This window comes from Nothobranchius furzeri, chromosome 1 (genome assembly GCF_043380555.1).
Source record: "Nothobranchius furzeri strain GRZ-AD chromosome 1, NfurGRZ-RIMD1, whole genome shotgun sequence".
In the NCBI taxonomy this organism is placed as follows: Eukaryota; Metazoa; Chordata; class Actinopteri; order Cyprinodontiformes; family Nothobranchiidae; genus Nothobranchius; species Nothobranchius furzeri.
In genome coordinates, this window is record NC_091741.1 from 50050969 (window position 1) to 50070237 (window position 19269).

General features: G+C 42.9%; 1 protein-coding gene across 3 annotated transcripts in view; it reads right to left on the minus strand.

The window, feature by feature from the left end:
• znf800b (zinc finger protein 800b) overlaps nucleotides 1–19269 on the minus strand; it is a 61388-nt gene that overhangs the window by 9719 nt on the left and 32400 nt on the right. For all 3 annotated transcript variants that reach the window (XM_015958070.3, XM_015958062.3, XM_054739651.2), the window contains exons 2-3: nucleotides 7883–7987; nucleotides 3514–3829 (exon numbers count right to left, since the gene is read on the minus strand). In XM_015958070.3, the coding sequence (XP_015813556.3) occupies nucleotides 3514–3829; nucleotides 7883–7939 (373 nt within the window). In that variant the 5' untranslated portion in view covers nucleotides 7940–7987. The remainder of the gene's footprint in view (nucleotides 1–3513; nucleotides 3830–7882; nucleotides 7988–19269) is intronic.

Below are 19269 nucleotides of genomic sequence, written 5' to 3' on the forward strand. Positions count from 1 at the left end.
TTTAACAGGAAATGACCTCCAACAGAACTGAAGCAGGATCCGAGTGAGTGTCCTTCTGCCTGGACCGGTCTGAGAGGACCTAAACAATCAGAAAGTAACCCTGCTCCTACAACTGACTACGTTTGGAGTCAACCCAACCAAAGATGGCTGCCTAACCCTGTTGACAAAGTTAAAGAAGCGGCCTCCTGGCAAAGACTCACCTTTTTTGTTTTAGCTTAGCTTTTAGCTGATTTTTATTATTGATTTATTCATTTATCTATTATTTTATTTAGTTCATCCTTATGTTTTATTCCATCAGTTTTACTGTCTTTTAGAGACTCACCTTTTTAGCTTAGCTTTTAACAGATTATTTGTATTACTCATTTATTCTTTTTTTTAAATCTTATCTTTATACCTTCATCAAAGTTTTACCATCCTATATTTTAACCTTATTTTATCCTTTCCAGTGTTTCCTCTGTGGAAGCCCTCTGTCCCAGGGGCGGAGGTCGGCTGTGGCGGCCTGGGGGGAGGTGGGGGTCTCAGCCCTCTCTCCCCTGGGTGCCCTGTGTCGGTGATGGCTCCCCTAGTGATGTTTCCTTAACTTGGCTTCTCTGGCTCATCTGAGCTCAGCCCAGAGTGTTTTATTTTCTTTCTTATGTCATGTGTGTGTGTGTGCGTGCGTGCGTCTGTGTGCGTGTGTCAGAACATGAGCTCAACCAGTCCAGTAATCGGAAGGTTGCAGGTTCGATCCCGGCTCCGGACAGAGAATTCTGCTGTTGAGTCCTTGGGCAAGCCACTTAACCCACCTTGCCTGCTGGTGGTGGTCGGAGGGACCGGTGGCGCCTGTGCTCGGCAGCCTCGCCTCTGTCAGCGTGCCCCAGGGCAGCTGTGGCTACATCGTAGCTCATCATCATCAGTGTGTGAATGAGTGTGAATGGATGAATGATGCACTGTAGTGTAAAGCGCTTTGGAGTCCTCACTCTGAGGCTCTATACAAGTGCGGGTCATTTATCATTTATCATGAGTGTAATGAGGGGGTATTGTTTTTAAAATGCTTTTACATTCCTGGGGATGGGAGGGAACGTGGGTATGTGGGGTCTTTTGAGCTGCATTTCATGTATGAATTGTGACATATAAATACAATTATTATTAATCACAGGTTTGCAGTCTGTCGCTTTCGACGGATATTTAGACTTTTTGTTCTACTCTGTTCGTCCTTGCGTGCCTGCTGGACAGCCCTGGAGACCACGGATAATGGTGTACTAGATAGAGGTACTTCTTCAACGGTGTATAAAGAACCGTTGACTGATTTCCATCACTATGAAAAAGTTGTGATGTTCGTTGGTCTGACTGATCCTTGCACTGTCCATTTGCATGCAGAGACAATCTGAAAGACGATCATAGATCCCGCCCCAACGACTCAGCTCTGTCTGAGGCCTTTGCAGATGAAACTCTGGGACGGAGTCGAGGACCAAACTTAATATTTTTTGAAAAAGTGACGGCAAATTTGCACATTTTCTTTATCAACATATATGCAATTTAGAACGTTTTAATTTGGAAGCAAACTTATTTTTGCATTAACACTGAATGCGGAATAACCAAATTACACAAAAGCAAGTCAATTTTAAATAAAAGGCATCAGTGGTATTCATTACTTGTGGTAAATCTATTCAGGATTTATGTTTTCTTGTTGTTTGTTCATTTTTTTTATTTTTTATTCTCCTTTTTTCCTCCTGTAATAAGTGTCATCGCTGCTGTGACGTCTAGCTTTCCCCACTGAGGAACAATAAAGGGATTTTCTATTCTATTCATATATCTGCAGCCTTTCCACTTCCTGTTTACTGTAGGTTAAATCTTTTCTCACGGGCCAACAACAAAATAAAAATATCATTTTATCTTAAATCAAAATGCAACATCTCACCTGTTAACTTTCATGTTTTGGAGCAGAAAAAGAGCATAAAACCAACATATTTAAAGCTCAGTGTGCTCCACTGATTTACTAACGGCGCAAAGCATCATGGGCGTTGTAGTCTTTGTGGTAAAATTGACCAGCGGGTCATTTTTAATATATTTTTGATATTTATCTCGTGGGCCACATAAAAGCAAGTGGTGCTCGCTGCAGAACCACAAAGGCGGAGCTACACCAGAAGGTGGGGCTGCTCCAGAGTCACCCCCCGCCCATTCCATCAGAGTCAGTCCAATTCCTTCCAGTTTTCAGACTTGATAGCATTCTGGAACATTCTAGAGCGAGCACTCTCTCCATAAAAATGCTCCTTGGGCCAGATCCTTGTGTCTGACACATGTTCTCTAGAGCAAAAGGCAGCATCTGAAAACATCTGATAATTACAGGACTCTTATTTTGTTTTCAGTAGCTTAGACGTTATGTTGATTGCATTAAATTTGTTAATGCATAAAAAAGTAAATACTGCAAAGAGCAAAGTATCTGCCTGAAAACATCTTTGCATTAAAGTGTTTACTCTAGTTTCTGCATTAATTACACCAGCTGACTGTGGCTGAAAGCCTCAAAACTACAGACTAAAGTAGTTCTCTCAATTTACCTGCTCTATAAACAATATTAACCACTTCATTTATGTGCTGTTTGACAGATAGAAAATAAACACACAGTAAAACAAACAGTGGCTGATGCTGTCCGCCTTCTCTGACTAAAGAAACTACTTCTACTGCAGCAAAGGCCTCGGTTCCAGGCTCCATACACCAATCAGACAATAGAGGAGGCCACGTCTGCTCAGCTGTAATGTGACCAACGTGTTTGTGTGAATGTAGGTGATAACCAGTTCAGACTGATGCACTAAGTGTGTCAGGCTGCCTCAGCCCTCCCCATCTAGAAAAAACATAGACCAAGGTTATTCAGGAGACTGGTGTGGGTAGTTCAGCCCTGACTCCATCCATCTCACGTCCGTCCGTCCGTCCGTCCGTCCGTCTGTCTGTCTGTCTGTCTGTCTGTCTGTCTGTCTGCGGTCAAAGTGTGAAAAGGGAACAAGCTTCTCATGAAGAGAGGAAAAAAAAGCCACAGGAAATGTGAATGACAATTGTAGGACGGGCTTAAAATAAGTGATGGAGATTATGTGCGCCAGAGAGCCTTTTTCATTCCATCACACTTCCACCTCTAAGCTGATATAATCCCAGCGGTGCAGGTTGCCGAACCCGGTAACCTTTGACCTCCACAGCAATCTGTGCCGGAACAACCAGACTCAGGAAGAAATGACCTCACAGAACCAATTTCTTTTACGACTATTCTCACTCAAAAAGTATAAGAGCAGGACCGTTGGATAAAAGCAAAATCATACTGACTTGATTTTTAAATGTTGCTAAAGCCACATTAGGAGCAGCAGTACAGATACTTAAATAATTGGGCTGAAGTTTGTGCGCACGGTGGTGCTTAAGCCAAAAACACTCGGAGCAGTTTTACTCCTAATGCTCCAGCGGTAAAACTGCACGGGGTGGGGGTGAGGCGGTTTTAGCTTGAAGGTGAATTAGTCAAACTGGGAAGAAAAGCAAAAGGAAGAGACCCACCTGTGTCGTGACCATGACTGTGAGCGGCGCTCAGCTCCTCAGTCTGGCAGCTCTGCTCCATGGTCTCAGCGGTGTGGCCCCCCTCTCTTTGGGGCTCAGGCAGCAGGGGGGGAATGGGTCTCCACAGAGGCTTGGCTTGGGATAGGACGGCTGGATCGCTCTTCCTACGGACTTCCACTGGTGCCTCTTGGTGGTCCCAGCTGTCTGGGGCAGCAGGAGTCTGGAGATGGGTCTGCTCTCCTCTGGGCTGTCCCTGTGGGGGGCACTGTGGGTCCAAAGGGAGCTGGCATTTCTCCATCTCACTCTGACCACCAGTCTGAGACAGAAACAGGAACATGGGAGGAAATGCAATCAAACTGACTGATGCCGTACAAAGGTAAGGACATCCTTTGCATGGCATGATGTAAACCAAAATGTAAAGGCTCGTTTGGTGAGAGATGCCTGTAACACTGATTAGAAGCCCGGGATGTTTCTAATCTGAACCCAGTGTTTTAAAATGATGCAAACTTTCATGCCTCTCAACAAAATTAAGACCACTGATAGTAAAACGTGAACCTGTCCACCAGGACACTTTCTAGAGGAGGAGAGGTCACAGCAGCTGGGTGTGTCATGGTTTGTATGAGACTGTCACGTCTTCTGAGCGTCTAAGATATTTGCGAGGGAACATTACCCCCGTCATCCACAACCACCCTGGAGCAGACAAATGACTCCACTCCAAACTCCTCCGAGTGTGTGCACACCCTGTTGTGTCTCTTAACCAGACCTTCCTTCCCTTTCAGTCGCTAATCTTTTCTCCTTCCTTACAAACCAGTTTATCCTCGTTTTCTCTGTCTGTGTCGATCTCACTAACTCCTGGTGTCCCTGCTGTCCTTGAAGATGGACAAATGACTCCACATTAGGCACATTACAGTACATCACCACAGGACTAAACACTCACATTACACTCTCATGCATTAGCATCACAACCCTTTTAAATAAATCTTTACTCAATCTTGTGGCAATCATAAGAAAAAATGTCTCAAATCTGACAACTGACCTCATTTTCTACAACAAAACTTAACTAAAGAAATCTAAGTGTAATAGTTTGGTGCCAAAAAAGAGGAAGCAACAGGGAGTCCCCCACAGTTAACATTAGGGTTCAATCGACTATTCAGGATTTATGTCACATGTAAGGTAGAAGATGTAAAATTAAAATATACTGATTTATTATTATAATAATTCTTATTTTTATTACTGATCAACTTTATTATTCTGGAAGAACTGTTATTCCATTAATTATTGCTCTTAGAGCATAAAATATAAAGCATGAAGACTCTCATGTGTGTGAAATGCATCGTGACCTGAGAAAAACAGCAGATCGTGCTAAGTTTTCAGATCACCAACCAACTTTTTAGTGCATCTCTAATTTTACAAGTTCAACATTTACTTTAAAATACAAATGACTTGTTCTTTTATTACAACTGGATCTTTTACAAAGACCTGAGTGAACGTTCTGAACATCTAAAAGTAAACATACATTTATTAAAGCTGATTGGGTAACAATTAAAGACTATTTTACACCAAATAAAGGGTACATGGTCTGTATTTATATAGCATATTTTAGGGTTCTACAACGCCCCAAGGTGCTTTACAACTAACTATCCCTCACCCATGCACACACACTGGTGGTGAGACAGACTGAGAGACTCGATCCCACAACCCTCTGGTTACAAGACGGGCACCGTCTGCCATTGTCGTCCCAACAGTAAGTAAAACAGATTGTAATTCAGCTGGATGTGAATCTGTGGTGAAAACAACGATAGAAAAAGTAACCTTTAAGTGGCCGAGTCGACTAACCTGATCTCACCTGACTGAGCTGCACCGACAAAAAATACCTTCAGGCAAAAAGACTCCAGACCAAGTCTGGGGCTGTCGGCAGTGACGGAGCAGAAGAACTCCTTACATGTTATTTTTTAAATTCATAGTGTTCCTGGATAATTTCTTATTTTCCTCCTCTTTTTTCTATTGAATTCTTATTTTGTTGTTGTAAAATTTAACTTTTAAACTCTGATGTTTTCTGTAGTTTGGGTCATTTGATTAGATTCATTCTTCACCCAGTCACACAAACGATTAGTAAAAGCTCAATTTTTATCTGTAACAAACATTCATTTAACATCTTCATGAATTTATGTTTATGTATTTAGCAGACGCTTTTGTCCAAAGCGACTTACAAGTGATAATCAGCATGTTGCCCTTGAGGCTAACAACAACAATAACAACAACATTGACATCAATCATGGAGAGGAAGGAACAAGGAGTGGACAGTAGAGAAGGGGGGATGGGTGCAGGGAGGGTGCTAGTTAAGAAGATGCTCTCTGAAGAGCAGGGTCTTCAGGAGTTTCTTGAAAACTGAAAAGGAAGCCGCAGTTCTGGTAGTGCTTGGTAGGTCATTCCACATTTGTGGAACGATGCATGAGAAAAGTCTGGATTGTCCTGAGCGTGGTGTAGGCACTGCTAGCCGACAATCCTGTGATAACAGGAGCGGCCGGGCCGAGACGTAAGCCTTTGCAAGAGGATTCAGGTAGATGGGAGCCGTACCATCTCGGACTTTGTATGCTAGTGTTAGCAATTTGAATTTGATGCGTGCTGCTAGCGGTAGCCAGTGGAGCTCAATGAACAGAGGGGTGACGTGTGCTCTTTTAGGCTGATTGAAGACCAGATGCACCGCTGCGTTCTGGACCATTTGAAGAGGTCTCACAGTACTGCCTGGAAGACCAGTTAGAAGAGCATTGCAGTAATCGAGGCGGGAGATGACAGTAGATTGCACCAGGAGCTGGGTGGCATGTTGTGTTAGGTATGGTCTGATCTTTCGTATGTTATACAGCGCAAAGCGGCATGAACGGGCAACAGAGGCAACATGATCTTTAAAGCTCAGGTGTTCATCAATCACAACACCCAGATTTCTAACTGCCTTTGAAGGAGCCAGACATAGGAAGTCATTTTGGATTGAGACATTGTGCTTTATGGATGGTTTTGCTGGGATGACAAGTAGTTCAGTTTTAGATAGGTTGAGCTGGAGATGGTGGGATTTCATCCTTTTGATATGCCAGAGAGACAGTTTGATATTCGTGCTGAGATAGTGTGGTCGTCTGGTGGAAATGACAGATAGAGCTGGGTGTCGTCTGCATAGCAGTGGTAGGAGAAGCCATGTGATCGAATGATCTCACCCAGTGAGGTGGTGTATATGGCAAAGAGAAGAGGTTCTAGTACAGAGCCCTGGGGGACTCCTGTGGCAAGATGGTGCATGGTAGAGGACTGTTCAAGCCAAGATACACTGAATGATCATCCTGTGAGGTACAATTCAAACCAGACATGTGCTTTCTCTGTGATGCCCATGCTAGAGAGTGTGGACAAAAGGAAGCCATGGTTGACAGTGTCAAATGCAGCCGATAAGTCGAGCAGGATAAGCACGGAGGATTTGGCAGTCGCTCTAGCTTCTTTTAAGGATTCAGTCACTGCTAACAGAGCAGTTTCAGTGGTTGCCCTTTTTGAAGCCAAATTGGTAAGGGTCAAGCAGACAGTTTTGTGAGAGGTATTCTGTAATCTGCTTGAAAGCCACCCTTTCAATGATTTTGGACAGAAAAGGGAGGAGAGAGATAGGTCGGTAGTTCTCCACATGATTTGGAGGAAGAGATGTTTTTTTTTAGCAGCAGTTTAACCTGAGCATGCTTGAGAGAGATGGGAAATGTAGCGGATGTCAGTGAAGCGTTATCACATGTGTGACTGCTGCGGCTACTGTAGGAGCAATAGCTTGGAGCAGCTTAGTCGGAATGGGGTCAAGTGGGCATGTGGTAGGGCGGCTGCATGTGAGAAGCTTGGACACACAGTCCTCAGTGACAGGGGAAAAAGAGGAAAATGAAGCAGTAGGGCCTGAGATGGTTGGGCTTGAAGGAGTTTGTGGTAGTGAATGTTAAGGAGTGGCCAGTTGAGTAAACTGTTTGTTTATAGCTGCCACTTTGTCAGTGAAGAATGAGGCAAAGGTGCCAGCTGATAGATTGTTGGTAGGAGGTGGAGATGGAGGAATGAGCAGAGTTTTGAATGTTGAAAATAGTTTCTGAGAGTCAGTAGAGCTGAGAATTTTGTCAGTGTAGAACGCTTTCTTTGCATCAGTGATGCTGGCAGAGAATGAGGACAATAATTCCTGAAATTTCAATAGATCACCAGGATCTTTTGTTTTGCGCCATTTCCGTTTTTGACATTAGGAATCAATTCACTGATTTTTCTCACGACTCGGCATTAAAAATCTGAGGTTTCCATTAAAATCAGCTGAAATGGGGCGGTGGAATGAGAGGACTGAACAGTGACACGTGGGTGTTTTGTCTCCCAGTACCTGTCTGCGGAGACACTGAGAAGTCTTCCTCCCAGGTGACTTCTGGGCCTTCACCATGCTGCCAGGGCTGGCCTGCTGCTCCACACGTTCACCACCAGCATACACCTGTAACCACAATAGTCCGCGTGAGCCAAGCAGAAACTTTAAGTGTTTCTCCACCAGGCATGACTTCCAAACGTGAGCCTGAGCAAAAAAACAGAAGATGACAAAAATGTATTTCATAAAAGGAACAAATGTGTTTATGTATTGTCTTTTTTCCATTTTAAATCCATTTTGTAATAAAAAAGGTTGTTTTTCAAATTTTTTTTCTCAATAAGCATTACCTCATAGAAAAAAAATCAACAAACTACATATCGGTGCGATGGTGGCAAAAGAGTAAAGTGCTCGCCCCATAATCGAAAGGTTGCAGGTTCAAGCCCCGCTCAGTTTTCGCTGTCATTGTGTTCTTGGGAAAGACGCTTTACCCTCCTTGCTTGCTGGTGGTGGTCGGAGAGACCGGTGGCGGCAGTGCTCGGCAGCCTCGCTTCTGTCAATGTGCCCCAGGGCAGCTGTGGCTACATCGTAGCTCATCACCACCAGTGTGTGAATGGATGAATGACTGATTGTGTTGTAAAGTGCCTGGGGGGTTCCAGGACTCTAGAAGGCACTATACCAAATACAAGCCATTTACCATAAAAAACAAATTTCTATGCATTTCCTCTGAACAACACAACAAATAGGAAAGCAAAAGGACAGTAAAACCTGCACAGATCCGTGTGAATTTAAATTTCTGTTCTCTTCCAACTAACATATACACTCACTGGCCATTTTATTGGGTACACCTGTCCAACTGCTCATTAACGTAAATTACTAATCAGCCAATCACATGGTGCATTTAGGCATGTAGACATGGTCAAGACGATCCGCTACAGTTCAAACCGAGCTTCAGAACGGGGAAGAATGGTGATTTAAGGGACTTTGAACGTGGCATGGTTGTTGGTACCTCTCCGAGTATTTCAGAAACTGCTGATTTTCTGGGACTCACACACAACCATCTCCAAGGTTTAAAGAGAATGATCAGAAATAGGGAAAACATCCAGTGAGCTAATAGAAAGGCAACAGTAACTCAAATAACCACTCGTTATAACCAAGGTATGCAGAAGAGCATCGCTGAACTCACACCACATTTAACTTTGAGGCAGGTGGGCTACAGCCACAGAAGACCACACCAGGTGCCACTCCTGTCGACTAAGAAAAGAAAATTGAGGCCACAATTCACACAGGGTCACCAAAACTGGACAACAGAAGATTGAAAAAATGTTGCCTGGTCTGATGAGTCTTGATTTCTGCATCTTCTGATGGCTACTTCCAGCAGGACAATGCTCCATGTCATAAAGTTCGAATCACCTCATATTGGTTTCTTGAACATGATAATGAGTTCATTGAACTCAAATGGCCTCCACAATCACCAGAGCTCAATCCAACAGAGCACTTTTGTGATGTGGTGGAACAGGAAACTTGAATCATGGATGTGTGGCTAACAAATCTGCAGAAACTGCGTGATGCTGTCATGTTAATGTGGATCAAAATCTCCGAGGAATGTTTCCAGGACATTGTTGAATCTATGCCACTAAGGATTAAGGCAGTTCTGAAGGCAAAAGGGTCCAACCCGGTACTAGCATGGTGTACCCAATAAAGTGGCCAGTGTTTACACACACACACACATACACACACACACACACATATACACAAATATACATATACATATATTACACACACATTTTAGGCCAGGTGTAACTCCATACAAACTGTGTGTGCACATATATAAACTGAAACCTGTCATGATCTGGGTTTCTGTTTGTGCTGAAAACACATTAAAAGACTTTTTAAATGCCCATTCACATAGATTTAAACGTATATTCAGCTGTGGTCTTTTACTGAGGTAGCTGGAATTGTTTTTGAAATTTTACAAAAAAAAATATTTTGTTCGTCTTTTCTGCTGGCATTGGCAAAAGTAAAAGGCTTTTGTGAGAATTTCAGAAAATAATTCTAACTAAAATCATCAAATGTAATAAATATCAACATTCCCAGATTAAACTGTGTGTCTCTGACCTCTAGTGGTGGTTTTTGGTAGAAAAGGTTTAATCTGCTGAAATACAACAACCAAACACCACATATCCATGCTGCCCTGCAAAAACTTTTTTTCTTCATATTTTAATGTTTTAAAATTTTTTATGTGAGACTATTCTATGTAAGGTGCCAAAAACAAAGATTTAAGTGCTAAAATGTTCTGGAGATGTTTCGGCTCAACATCGACAACATCTTACAGGTTCAGTATAAGAAGGTTCAACGGTAAAATAAAGAGCAGAATCTCTTCTAATGAGAGAAAAAGTCCTGAACAAATATCTATTTCTAAGAAGTCCATCAGGAGTTGCAACAAAACAGAAAACATACATTTAGCTTTACTTTTCTCCAGCATGCTTTAGAAATCCAGAAACTGAAATACTCATTAAATGGTCTTTCAGAGATGTTTTCGTCCTTCAAAAACAAACACGAATGGAAATAACTAACCTAAAACGCAAACTGGATCGCAAGCCTAAAGAAAAATGCCAGAGTTTACAATAAATATAAAAATAAATCTACAATAAGGAAATGATCATGACGTGCAGATTTGGGTCCAGACAAAAAAAATCTGGTTTGAGAGCGTTAACAACATATTTGATGCTTGTGTTGTCAGTAAAGTTATAAAATAAAATAACAATGTCTCACAGTGGGGCAAAACATCCATCACAACAATGTAGTTCTGCTGAAAGTCCAGCAGAGGGAGACAAAGCCTGCACTTTAAATGTTCGACTCCTAAAGTTTTGTAGTTTTCAAATTCCAGGAGTACAAGGAGACTTCTCAATGTTTCACGTATCAAAGTCCAGTCCAACAAGGGGAAAGGGTTTACGGACTTTTTTACACAAAGTAAACCTCTAAAAGTCAAAGATACAGGTCAAGCTGCTCCAGCTGCTAAATCTAATGTTTCATTTAGTAACAGCTGTGTAAATGATGACCCAACAGCTCTAAATCCTTCCATGAGGCAGGTTTCCAATCCCTGAATGAAAATGTACAAAATAAACCATAAAGAAAACAAAAAATTAAACTTCTGTCTATTCATGTTCCACTTTCTCCTGTTGAAACTAGGGGTTGTACGAACTAGTCGACTAGTCGACTTCACGGCTCTGTAGTGACTTTTTATGCCTGTCATCAACTAGTCGCTGTCACGTGATAATGACTGACAAGATGCAGTCCTCGGAAAAGACAGCAGGTGATGAGCCCCTGCGCGTCTGGATCGAGGCGGAGGCAACGCGCTGTGCGGTACTGACACCCGCTGTAAAACGGACATTTAACTAAATTGTGACCTTTTCCCTCTTGCAATTTAACATTCCCCTCACCCCCATCCTAATCTTAACCAGTTTGTGCATGCAAAGCTCTGATCTTTGACGTGCGCTCCAGACATTGCGTCCTGAGCACCGCCAAATCAGGTGTCACCACCTCAAAAGCAAATTAAACACACGATCGTTCATGTCGGCTCATTTCCTTTCATGTTTTCTGTCTGTTATTTGTGCCTGATGCGTTTCGCTGCTGCGGAGCGAGGCGCATCACCTGTTTTGTTCTCCGGTGACACACCCCCAAGATTCCACTATCTCCACTCCGCTCCGGCATGAACTCCGCAGCAAAAATGGTCCCGTTGTAGTCGGCCGGCGAGCAGCGGCACTCCGCTGTTTTTGCGGTCGGTAGCTCTTTTTAGAACTGCAGTTCAAAGGTAACTCATAAGGTGAATATATATGAACACAGGTAGCAGTTTCTCTTTAGGACTGAGAGGAGATGCAGGAAGATAATAAACAGACAGGACAGAAAAATAGTCAAATAAAAACAAGTTAGTTTTTGTACCTGCTGTTGCAACAAACAGACACCACTGAAGGTAATCAGAAGTGAGGAACAGAAAATGAAATAATTATTTTAATGTTTAGAGCAGCAGGAACTCCGAGAGGCTGCAGGCGCATCAGTGAGTTTGCGGCTGCTGCGCAGGGGGAGGGGGGAGAGGACTGAAGAAGGATGCAGAAACTACCGTTATTAAAAGAGATGTGTTAACTTAGAAAATGTGGGCGCAATTTTAATTGTCAAAAACTCCAGCGAACCTACCGACCGACCCCCCCCCCCCCCCCCCGACCCCCCCGCTTCCGGCGTATGACGTCATCAACGACTAGTCGAAGTCGACTCGACTTTCATTACTTGACTGTCGACTTTAAAAAAAAATAAAGTCGTGCAGGCCCTAGTTGAAACAGAAACAAGTTTATTAAATTAAAAGTCTGTTTAGCACTGAAAGCAAGATGAATCAAAAATAAATGTCCATTCAAATGTGTGGCGTTAGACAAGTTTTGAATCCTACTTTTGCTGTTGATGAGAAAGCAGCGGAGCACAGAGCAGTACCTCAGCAGCAGAGGCTCCTTCACATGATGGAGCTGCTACTTATGGGCCATTCCCATCTGTACCGGGTCGGCCCGGGCCGGGTAGCGTAGGTTGTTTACATATCTGGGTGGCCTGGTATTTTTCCGGGCCAACCAAGGCTCATTCTCAGCCCTCTTCTCGAGGGGGTCTGCTTCAGGCCGACCAAGGCCAACACACCCACTGCTGACAGCAAATTCACACATTCCATTAGAGCAAGCCTCTGATTGGTGGGTAGAATCAGCCCACATGGGCTTAAGACAAGGATGTGTGGAATCAACCGGGCCAGGCTGGGGCCGACTGGGGCTACCCGGCCCGGGCCGACCCGGTACAGATGGGAATGGCCCATTACAGGCTGGAGTGGAGCTGCGATTGAAGAAGAATAGACATGAAAATGCCAGTCTGTCAGGAGCACAATGTCCTAAACTAATGATAGTGGTTGTTGCTGGTGTCACATTTCATGTGTGTATAAACTGCAACGCCACAACCCGGATGCATATAAACATCTGCACCGAGAACCAAACAGCCCATAACTGGACTATTTCAGGGGAAAAAATCCATTGCTTAAAACTGTCTAAAGTTTATGAACCAAACATTATACTGTTCTCTAGAGAAAAAGGTGGACTATTAAATGATATTGTTCCTAACTCTAGTTACATCAAGCAGAAAAGTTAAAATAACTAATGAGAATAAAAGGGGTTGGGGGTCCTAACTTGTCTTGGACACAGAAAAGAGGGAAAAGGTTGATCTAGAATGCTCCCACTCATTATCCTTCACTGCTTTATCTCATTAGGGTCACAGAGAGCTGGTGCCCAACTCAGGTGGGTCATTGGGTGAGAGGTGGAGGACACCACTGAACAGGTCACCAATCCATCACAAGAAAACACTGAGACAAACAACCATTCACCACAACCATTCAACGGACCACACCTGTGGACAATTCAGAGCAGCGTCTTGGATTAATTTCACATGAATGTTTTTATTGTGTGGGAGGAAGAACATGTTAACTCCACACAGAAGAAGAAGAAGAAGAAGAAGAAGAAGAAGAAGAATCATTTCTATAGCGCCTCTCAAGATAAAAATCAAGAGGCGCTTCACAAAAACAAAAAATGTAAAAATATAAAAAAGCATTTAGAAAATGTTTAAAAATATTTTTTAAATGAGCAAAAAGAGACAATTGTGATAAAAAAATGTTAAGAAAGAGAGAGTGAATAGGAAAAAGGGAAATCAGTGGTTCCTGAGGAAGGTGGAATAGGTGGGGAGAGCAGAATAAAGAGAGAGTGGTGAAGAAGGTCTTACAAAAAAACACAAAAGTACCACAGCCGGGATTCAAACCTTCTTTCTGCAAGGCAACGGTGCTACCATTTCCTCCACCATACCTCACATCTACAACCTAAAAACCAGATAGAGGACCATTTATAGTGCTGGTTTCACCAACCATCACTATAAATCATCATTTTATCACATTTAAAGTGTTCTACAACTTTACCTTTGAAAACAGCTGTTTGGGCCTCTATAACGCTAATGAAACGTTTCTGGGGCTGGTAATGGCTCAAGAGTCCCGTTTAAGGGACCTAAACAACTCCACAACAAAGTACCACGATGGAAATACTGTCTTGCCACGCCCACTTGGTCATGGTATGAATATTAAATGAGCTGTGTACTGATTAGCCGGTTTAGCCCGATGGTTCTGTGACACTGCCCAAATCTAGAATCTCTGTAGATCTGTGTACCATATCCAGATAATTCAGTAGAAAAACTGTAGATATCAAAGTCTGAATATTCTGAGTATATCCTGGAACGTTACACGTGTGCTCTGACATCCTCTTGTTTTCTTCTCGTCCAACAAGGACGTTAGCAGTAACTTGGGCTAGCATTGTTCTGTGGTTAGCATTATGTATACATTTGCTAATGCTGAAGTGGGTTGGAGCATTTAGACTTAAGGGTACGCGTCATAGCTTTTGATATGTTAAACCAGCTTTTCTCAGAGCAAACCATTTCTCCATGGCCATTACAACATTACTAGTTAGCATCAGAAAGCAGGACAGAGCTGGCGCAGACTTTGACCTATGCTACATTAGAAACCCTACGCTGTCTATATTCAACAAGCTAAATGCAGTTGGGAATTCTAGAACCCATTAAAATGTTGCAGATGTATCAAGTTTCATTTTAATGCTTAGTTTCATAATGGGAACAAACTACCCAAACCAGCCTGGCCTTAAGAAATAAAAGTTAAAGGAGCATTATGTAAGACTTTTACAGTGAAATGATCACTAAACAGTCTAATGTCTCAATAATGTTGGAAGGAAGGTTAGATTGAAACAGATTTCCTTCTCAGTCAGCTGTGGGGTTGTCACTGTCAGTTTAACTCCTTTCAAAAAAACTAAATAGAAACGTAGTCACTAAATAAAATTAGTGAGCCCGCAGGGTTGCCGAGTCTGTGCCGAAACAAACACTGCATTTGTAATTCAATATCCGCAGGCACAAAGTTCCAGAGCTGTATAAAGAACCAACGCCAACCCTAGCCCCCAAATTCCACTACCTCCGCTCCACTCCGGTCCGCCCCCGCCTTCCGCAGCCGCTCCCTTCCAAACTCAAATTTTACTATACCTGCTCTACAACGGCTCCGCTCCGGTGCGGAGACCTGAGGTGGGCAAACAGGCATGCGCGGGATTTTCGAGATCTTGCGATACAGTCCGATAGGGCTGTCGCGGTAACCGCAAAAATGAAATATCGCAATATGAAGAAGCCCACCGTGCTGCATCATGGGCCACCGCGATTACTGAACTTGGTTCAACACAATGATGCATGTTGAGAAGGATGGCTGCACTGGTATCAAAACGAAACGTTACTTCGCTCCTTTGGGAGCACTTTGGTTTTCAGTACGTCAGCTGCTGCGCAGCCAGAGTCCTTGGCCGAGACAGAGCTGCCACCAGTGGCAAAAAAAATAAATAAATAAACGCTTGGAGACCTGCTGAAGTCCCGGACAAGCACTGCTTCTGCAACCGTCCCGAAGAGAGTTTGAGCCGAGCTGGAGCTCACTCGCTACCTGCAGGAGGAATGCATCCACCCTAAAGAAACCCCCTGACATGGTGGAGCAACAACCGGGAGAGATTCCCTTTGCTCGCCAGAGTCGCACGCAGGTACGTGTGCGTGCAACGAGCGCACCATCCGAGAGGGTTTTCAGTGTTGCTGGAAATGTTGCCACCCCTCTCAGATCCTCTCTCAAACCGTATATGGTTAACATGCTGGTTTTCCTTGTAGGTAACAAGGACGTGACCGAGCTATAAATCACCGTCATTCGTGTGTGTGTGAAAGTGAAATGATAGTGTGGCCGCCCCCCGGCGCGCGCGCGCCCGGTACATGTAATTTTTTTATGCTTGATTTTAAACAACTAAACAAAATGGGGACTTGTTTCTTATTTGTTAGATGCTGCAGCCAAATTTGCATTTAAAAGTTTAACCTCCTGAATTTTGTTGTTTTTAAGTTCAGTCGGACTCCGACTGTCGGAGAAACAAACGTTACGGCGATCTGTGTTGTTACTGCCCTTTGATCTGCATTCAGTAAAGTGTTATTAAAGAAGGCATGTCAATTTTTAACCTTTTTTAAATGTGTAAACATTATGTTTAGATAGTACTGCAATAAAAAAAGGGGCTGCAATAATATTGCACACAGCAATATTAAGCCACCCTGAATCACCGCAGGGGGAATTCCTCAACCGCGACAGCCCTACAGTCCGAGCAATAAACGCGGAAGTTAGATCCAAACACCCGTTGTGTGAGAGAAGCATCGAAATGAACTGTTTAATCTGCCATCATTTGTGTTGAGAGATCAGCAGTGTTTGGATCAACAAAGTGTGACTACTTTGATAGTGGAAACTGTATTTATGGCTTATTTTTGAGCATTTAAAGTTCAACCGCCATTGATAGTTGTTAAAAGTTGTTAAACCTGTGCAAATGAAACAAAAAACGCTTTTTGTTTATCGATTTATTGTGAAAAACGGAAGTTGTGCTTGCTCCTTTTCCTGTTGGGCGGTTGTGATTCCTGTCCATTGACTGCGGAGGTGCTCCGGCGTCCGGCAAAAATAGGATCGACTCTATTTTTGCCGGACGCCGGAGCAGAGGGCGGCGCACTACGCCGCACTGCCGGAGCAAGGCCGCAGTAGTGGAATTGCTCTGATTGACTACAATGGGACCGATTTTGCTCCGGAGTTCGTGCCGGAGCGGAGCGGAACGGAGGTGGTGGAATTTGGGGGTAAGCTAACCCTAACCGAGTTAAAAGGAGCAACCCAGAAGTTATTTCTTGCACCCCTAAAAAGCCACTGCATCTTTTAGTTTTACTCTAATGTCAGCTGAAGAGGACCAGAGGCTAACGTCGTTGAGCTAGCAATGCTAACAGGAAATTAGTAGCAAATAGTTGGAACTAAAAATATCTCAAGCTTAATGACCAACGACTGGATTTTACAGTGAAAAGTATGTGTGAAGTGAATAACCATTAACAACTAACAACTATGCTTCCTCTAATGCTGGAGGCATATTACTGCAATAACTGTAGCAAGTGCTTCCTACCATTCAACACCCAACAGTGCTTGCACCAGATATGACAATTTATCTATCTACTTATCAACAAGCAGGGCAGACACTGTGCGACCTTTTCACTTTTTTGATCCGATTTTCCCCTCGTGTGCGAATCCACAAGATCGGGGCAAGTTGTGCGCTGAACGTCGTGTAGTATACAGGGGGTTCCAAGAGGCGATTAACACCACGTGAGCTTGCACTGATTTCTGGTGTGTTTGATATTTAGCTCATCCCTTGTGAGTGCATCGCACTGTTGACGCGGCGCTGCAAGTGGCCGTGACCCAAAAACTACCAGAACCGCTCATGGCGCATGCGCAAATATGCATCAACGCAGGTCACCAGCTATTTCCCTATTAACACACGTCGTTCGTTTTTATTCCCACACTTTTTTTTACGCACACAATGACAAGAATTGTCAAGAAAGCGTGTTTATGTCAAATTAAACTGATTACAAAAGATTGATTTACTTTCTTTTTCCTCATCCAACCCCTACAAAGCCCTGTGTCCTCCTCCTACAGCACTACTGAAGGACAACAGACATTAATGACACAAAAAAAGTCCAGCTTGTTGTGTAAAAACTGCTATTTTTAGCATATTTTTAGGTCCGACGTGTTGCTACCAGATATACAGCGTGAGCAGTCAGGTTGCATCCGAGAACTGGGTCATACAGTGTGATCCCATGACTTGTGAGATTTGCTCTGCGAGGTACAGTTTGAGCTAAAGCTGAGTGCTACGAGTGGAAAAGTCACACCAAGCTTTACTTTGTATGACTCGTCTTCGCTTGCCATCTGGAATCTTCGGGTACTGATCTTTAACTGGCAAGAGCCATAAAACTCATGAAACAGGTGTGATAGATATTTTCATCGTTTAGAAAAATGGACTGCAGTACACAATTTGACCACAGAATGTCAATGTTTCCTCATTCTTAGATATTGCACCTTTAAACAAACAAAACTCTGTTGAGGAGAGAGGGACAAATTTCCTCCACAGTGATGTGACAGACTCATCAGTCATCACAAACACTTGGTTGTAGTTGTTGGCACCGAAGGTGTTACAGGTTTAGGGGAGAATTGCTCTTTCACATATTTGAATAGTTTCATTCCATTTTCAAATGTAATAATCACTTAAAAAGTGAGTTATATAATTACTGGGGTTAATTATATGAAATCTGTTTGCTGGTTGAAAACATTTAACTATGATACTGGTGGGAAATACTTTTAACAGCAAAGTTTAAAAAAACAGCATTTGAAAATCTGGGAATTACAGCAATTTTGATTAAAGTCTTATTTTTTAAAAAAAGTTAAAAAATATGTATATTAGCCTCTGGAAGGTGGCTACATACTGAGTCTGAACAGCCATCAGCTTGACGTGACCCACCAGAACCTATCCAAGCCCGACAGAAATAACTTGTTTTATGGGTACAGTTTAACACAAACTCATTTAGCCACACACTAATCAGCAACACACATGACTCAAGGGACTCTCCCGCTTCCATGGCAACAGACGGACATGGCTAAGAAGTAGTGAGTACTGTTATGACTCAGGTAATGAAAGTGAAGGTGTCCTGGGCTGAGAAAACATCTAGAAAGAACAACATCCCTCTGCCTCCTAATCAGTGCCTGGATTAAAGCTTTCTAGATGCTTTACTGCATCCGTTTCAAATGACTAGCCACTGCTGTCCAAGCTCAGGTAAACAACAATGATACATCACCTCAAACAGAACAAGTTAGTGCTGAATATTTTATATCCAGTGAGCCAGAAGCATTCAATTATGGGAAACACGTTTTTACAGAAAAATATCATTTTCCTGGAAGGTCCATGAAGCTGTGGAAATATTTTTCAAGTAACAAAAAGACTCCTTGTTTGACATTTGCTGAAAGACCAATTTCAGAAGATCAATGAAGAAAGAGGAAAAGAAAAAAGCCTTTCTATCCTCGGTTGTTAGAGGTGTGTTTGATGGACTTCTGATGATCAGGGTAGCACAGGAACAATGGCTGAAACTGGAGAAAAAGTGAGATAAAAACCTTTTACCTCTGAGATAAAAACTTAAATAAATTTGTGTCCTCAAGACTTTCATTTCAGGGAATGTGTCAAGTTAAGCCTGACAACAAAACATGTACGGCTAACATCCTGATATTTAATCATCATCTTCTCCAGAAACCAACAAAACCAATCTCCTGACTTCAGGACTCTGTGCCCTCACCGTTCCCACAATCCTGATATTCTTAAAGCACCATTTTTTCCTGCGTGCATTTCTAACAAAACAAGCTTCAACACTCAATATTTAACACATCTGATTCACAGATTTATCTGCCTGAGATTATTCAGGCTAGTCAGGGA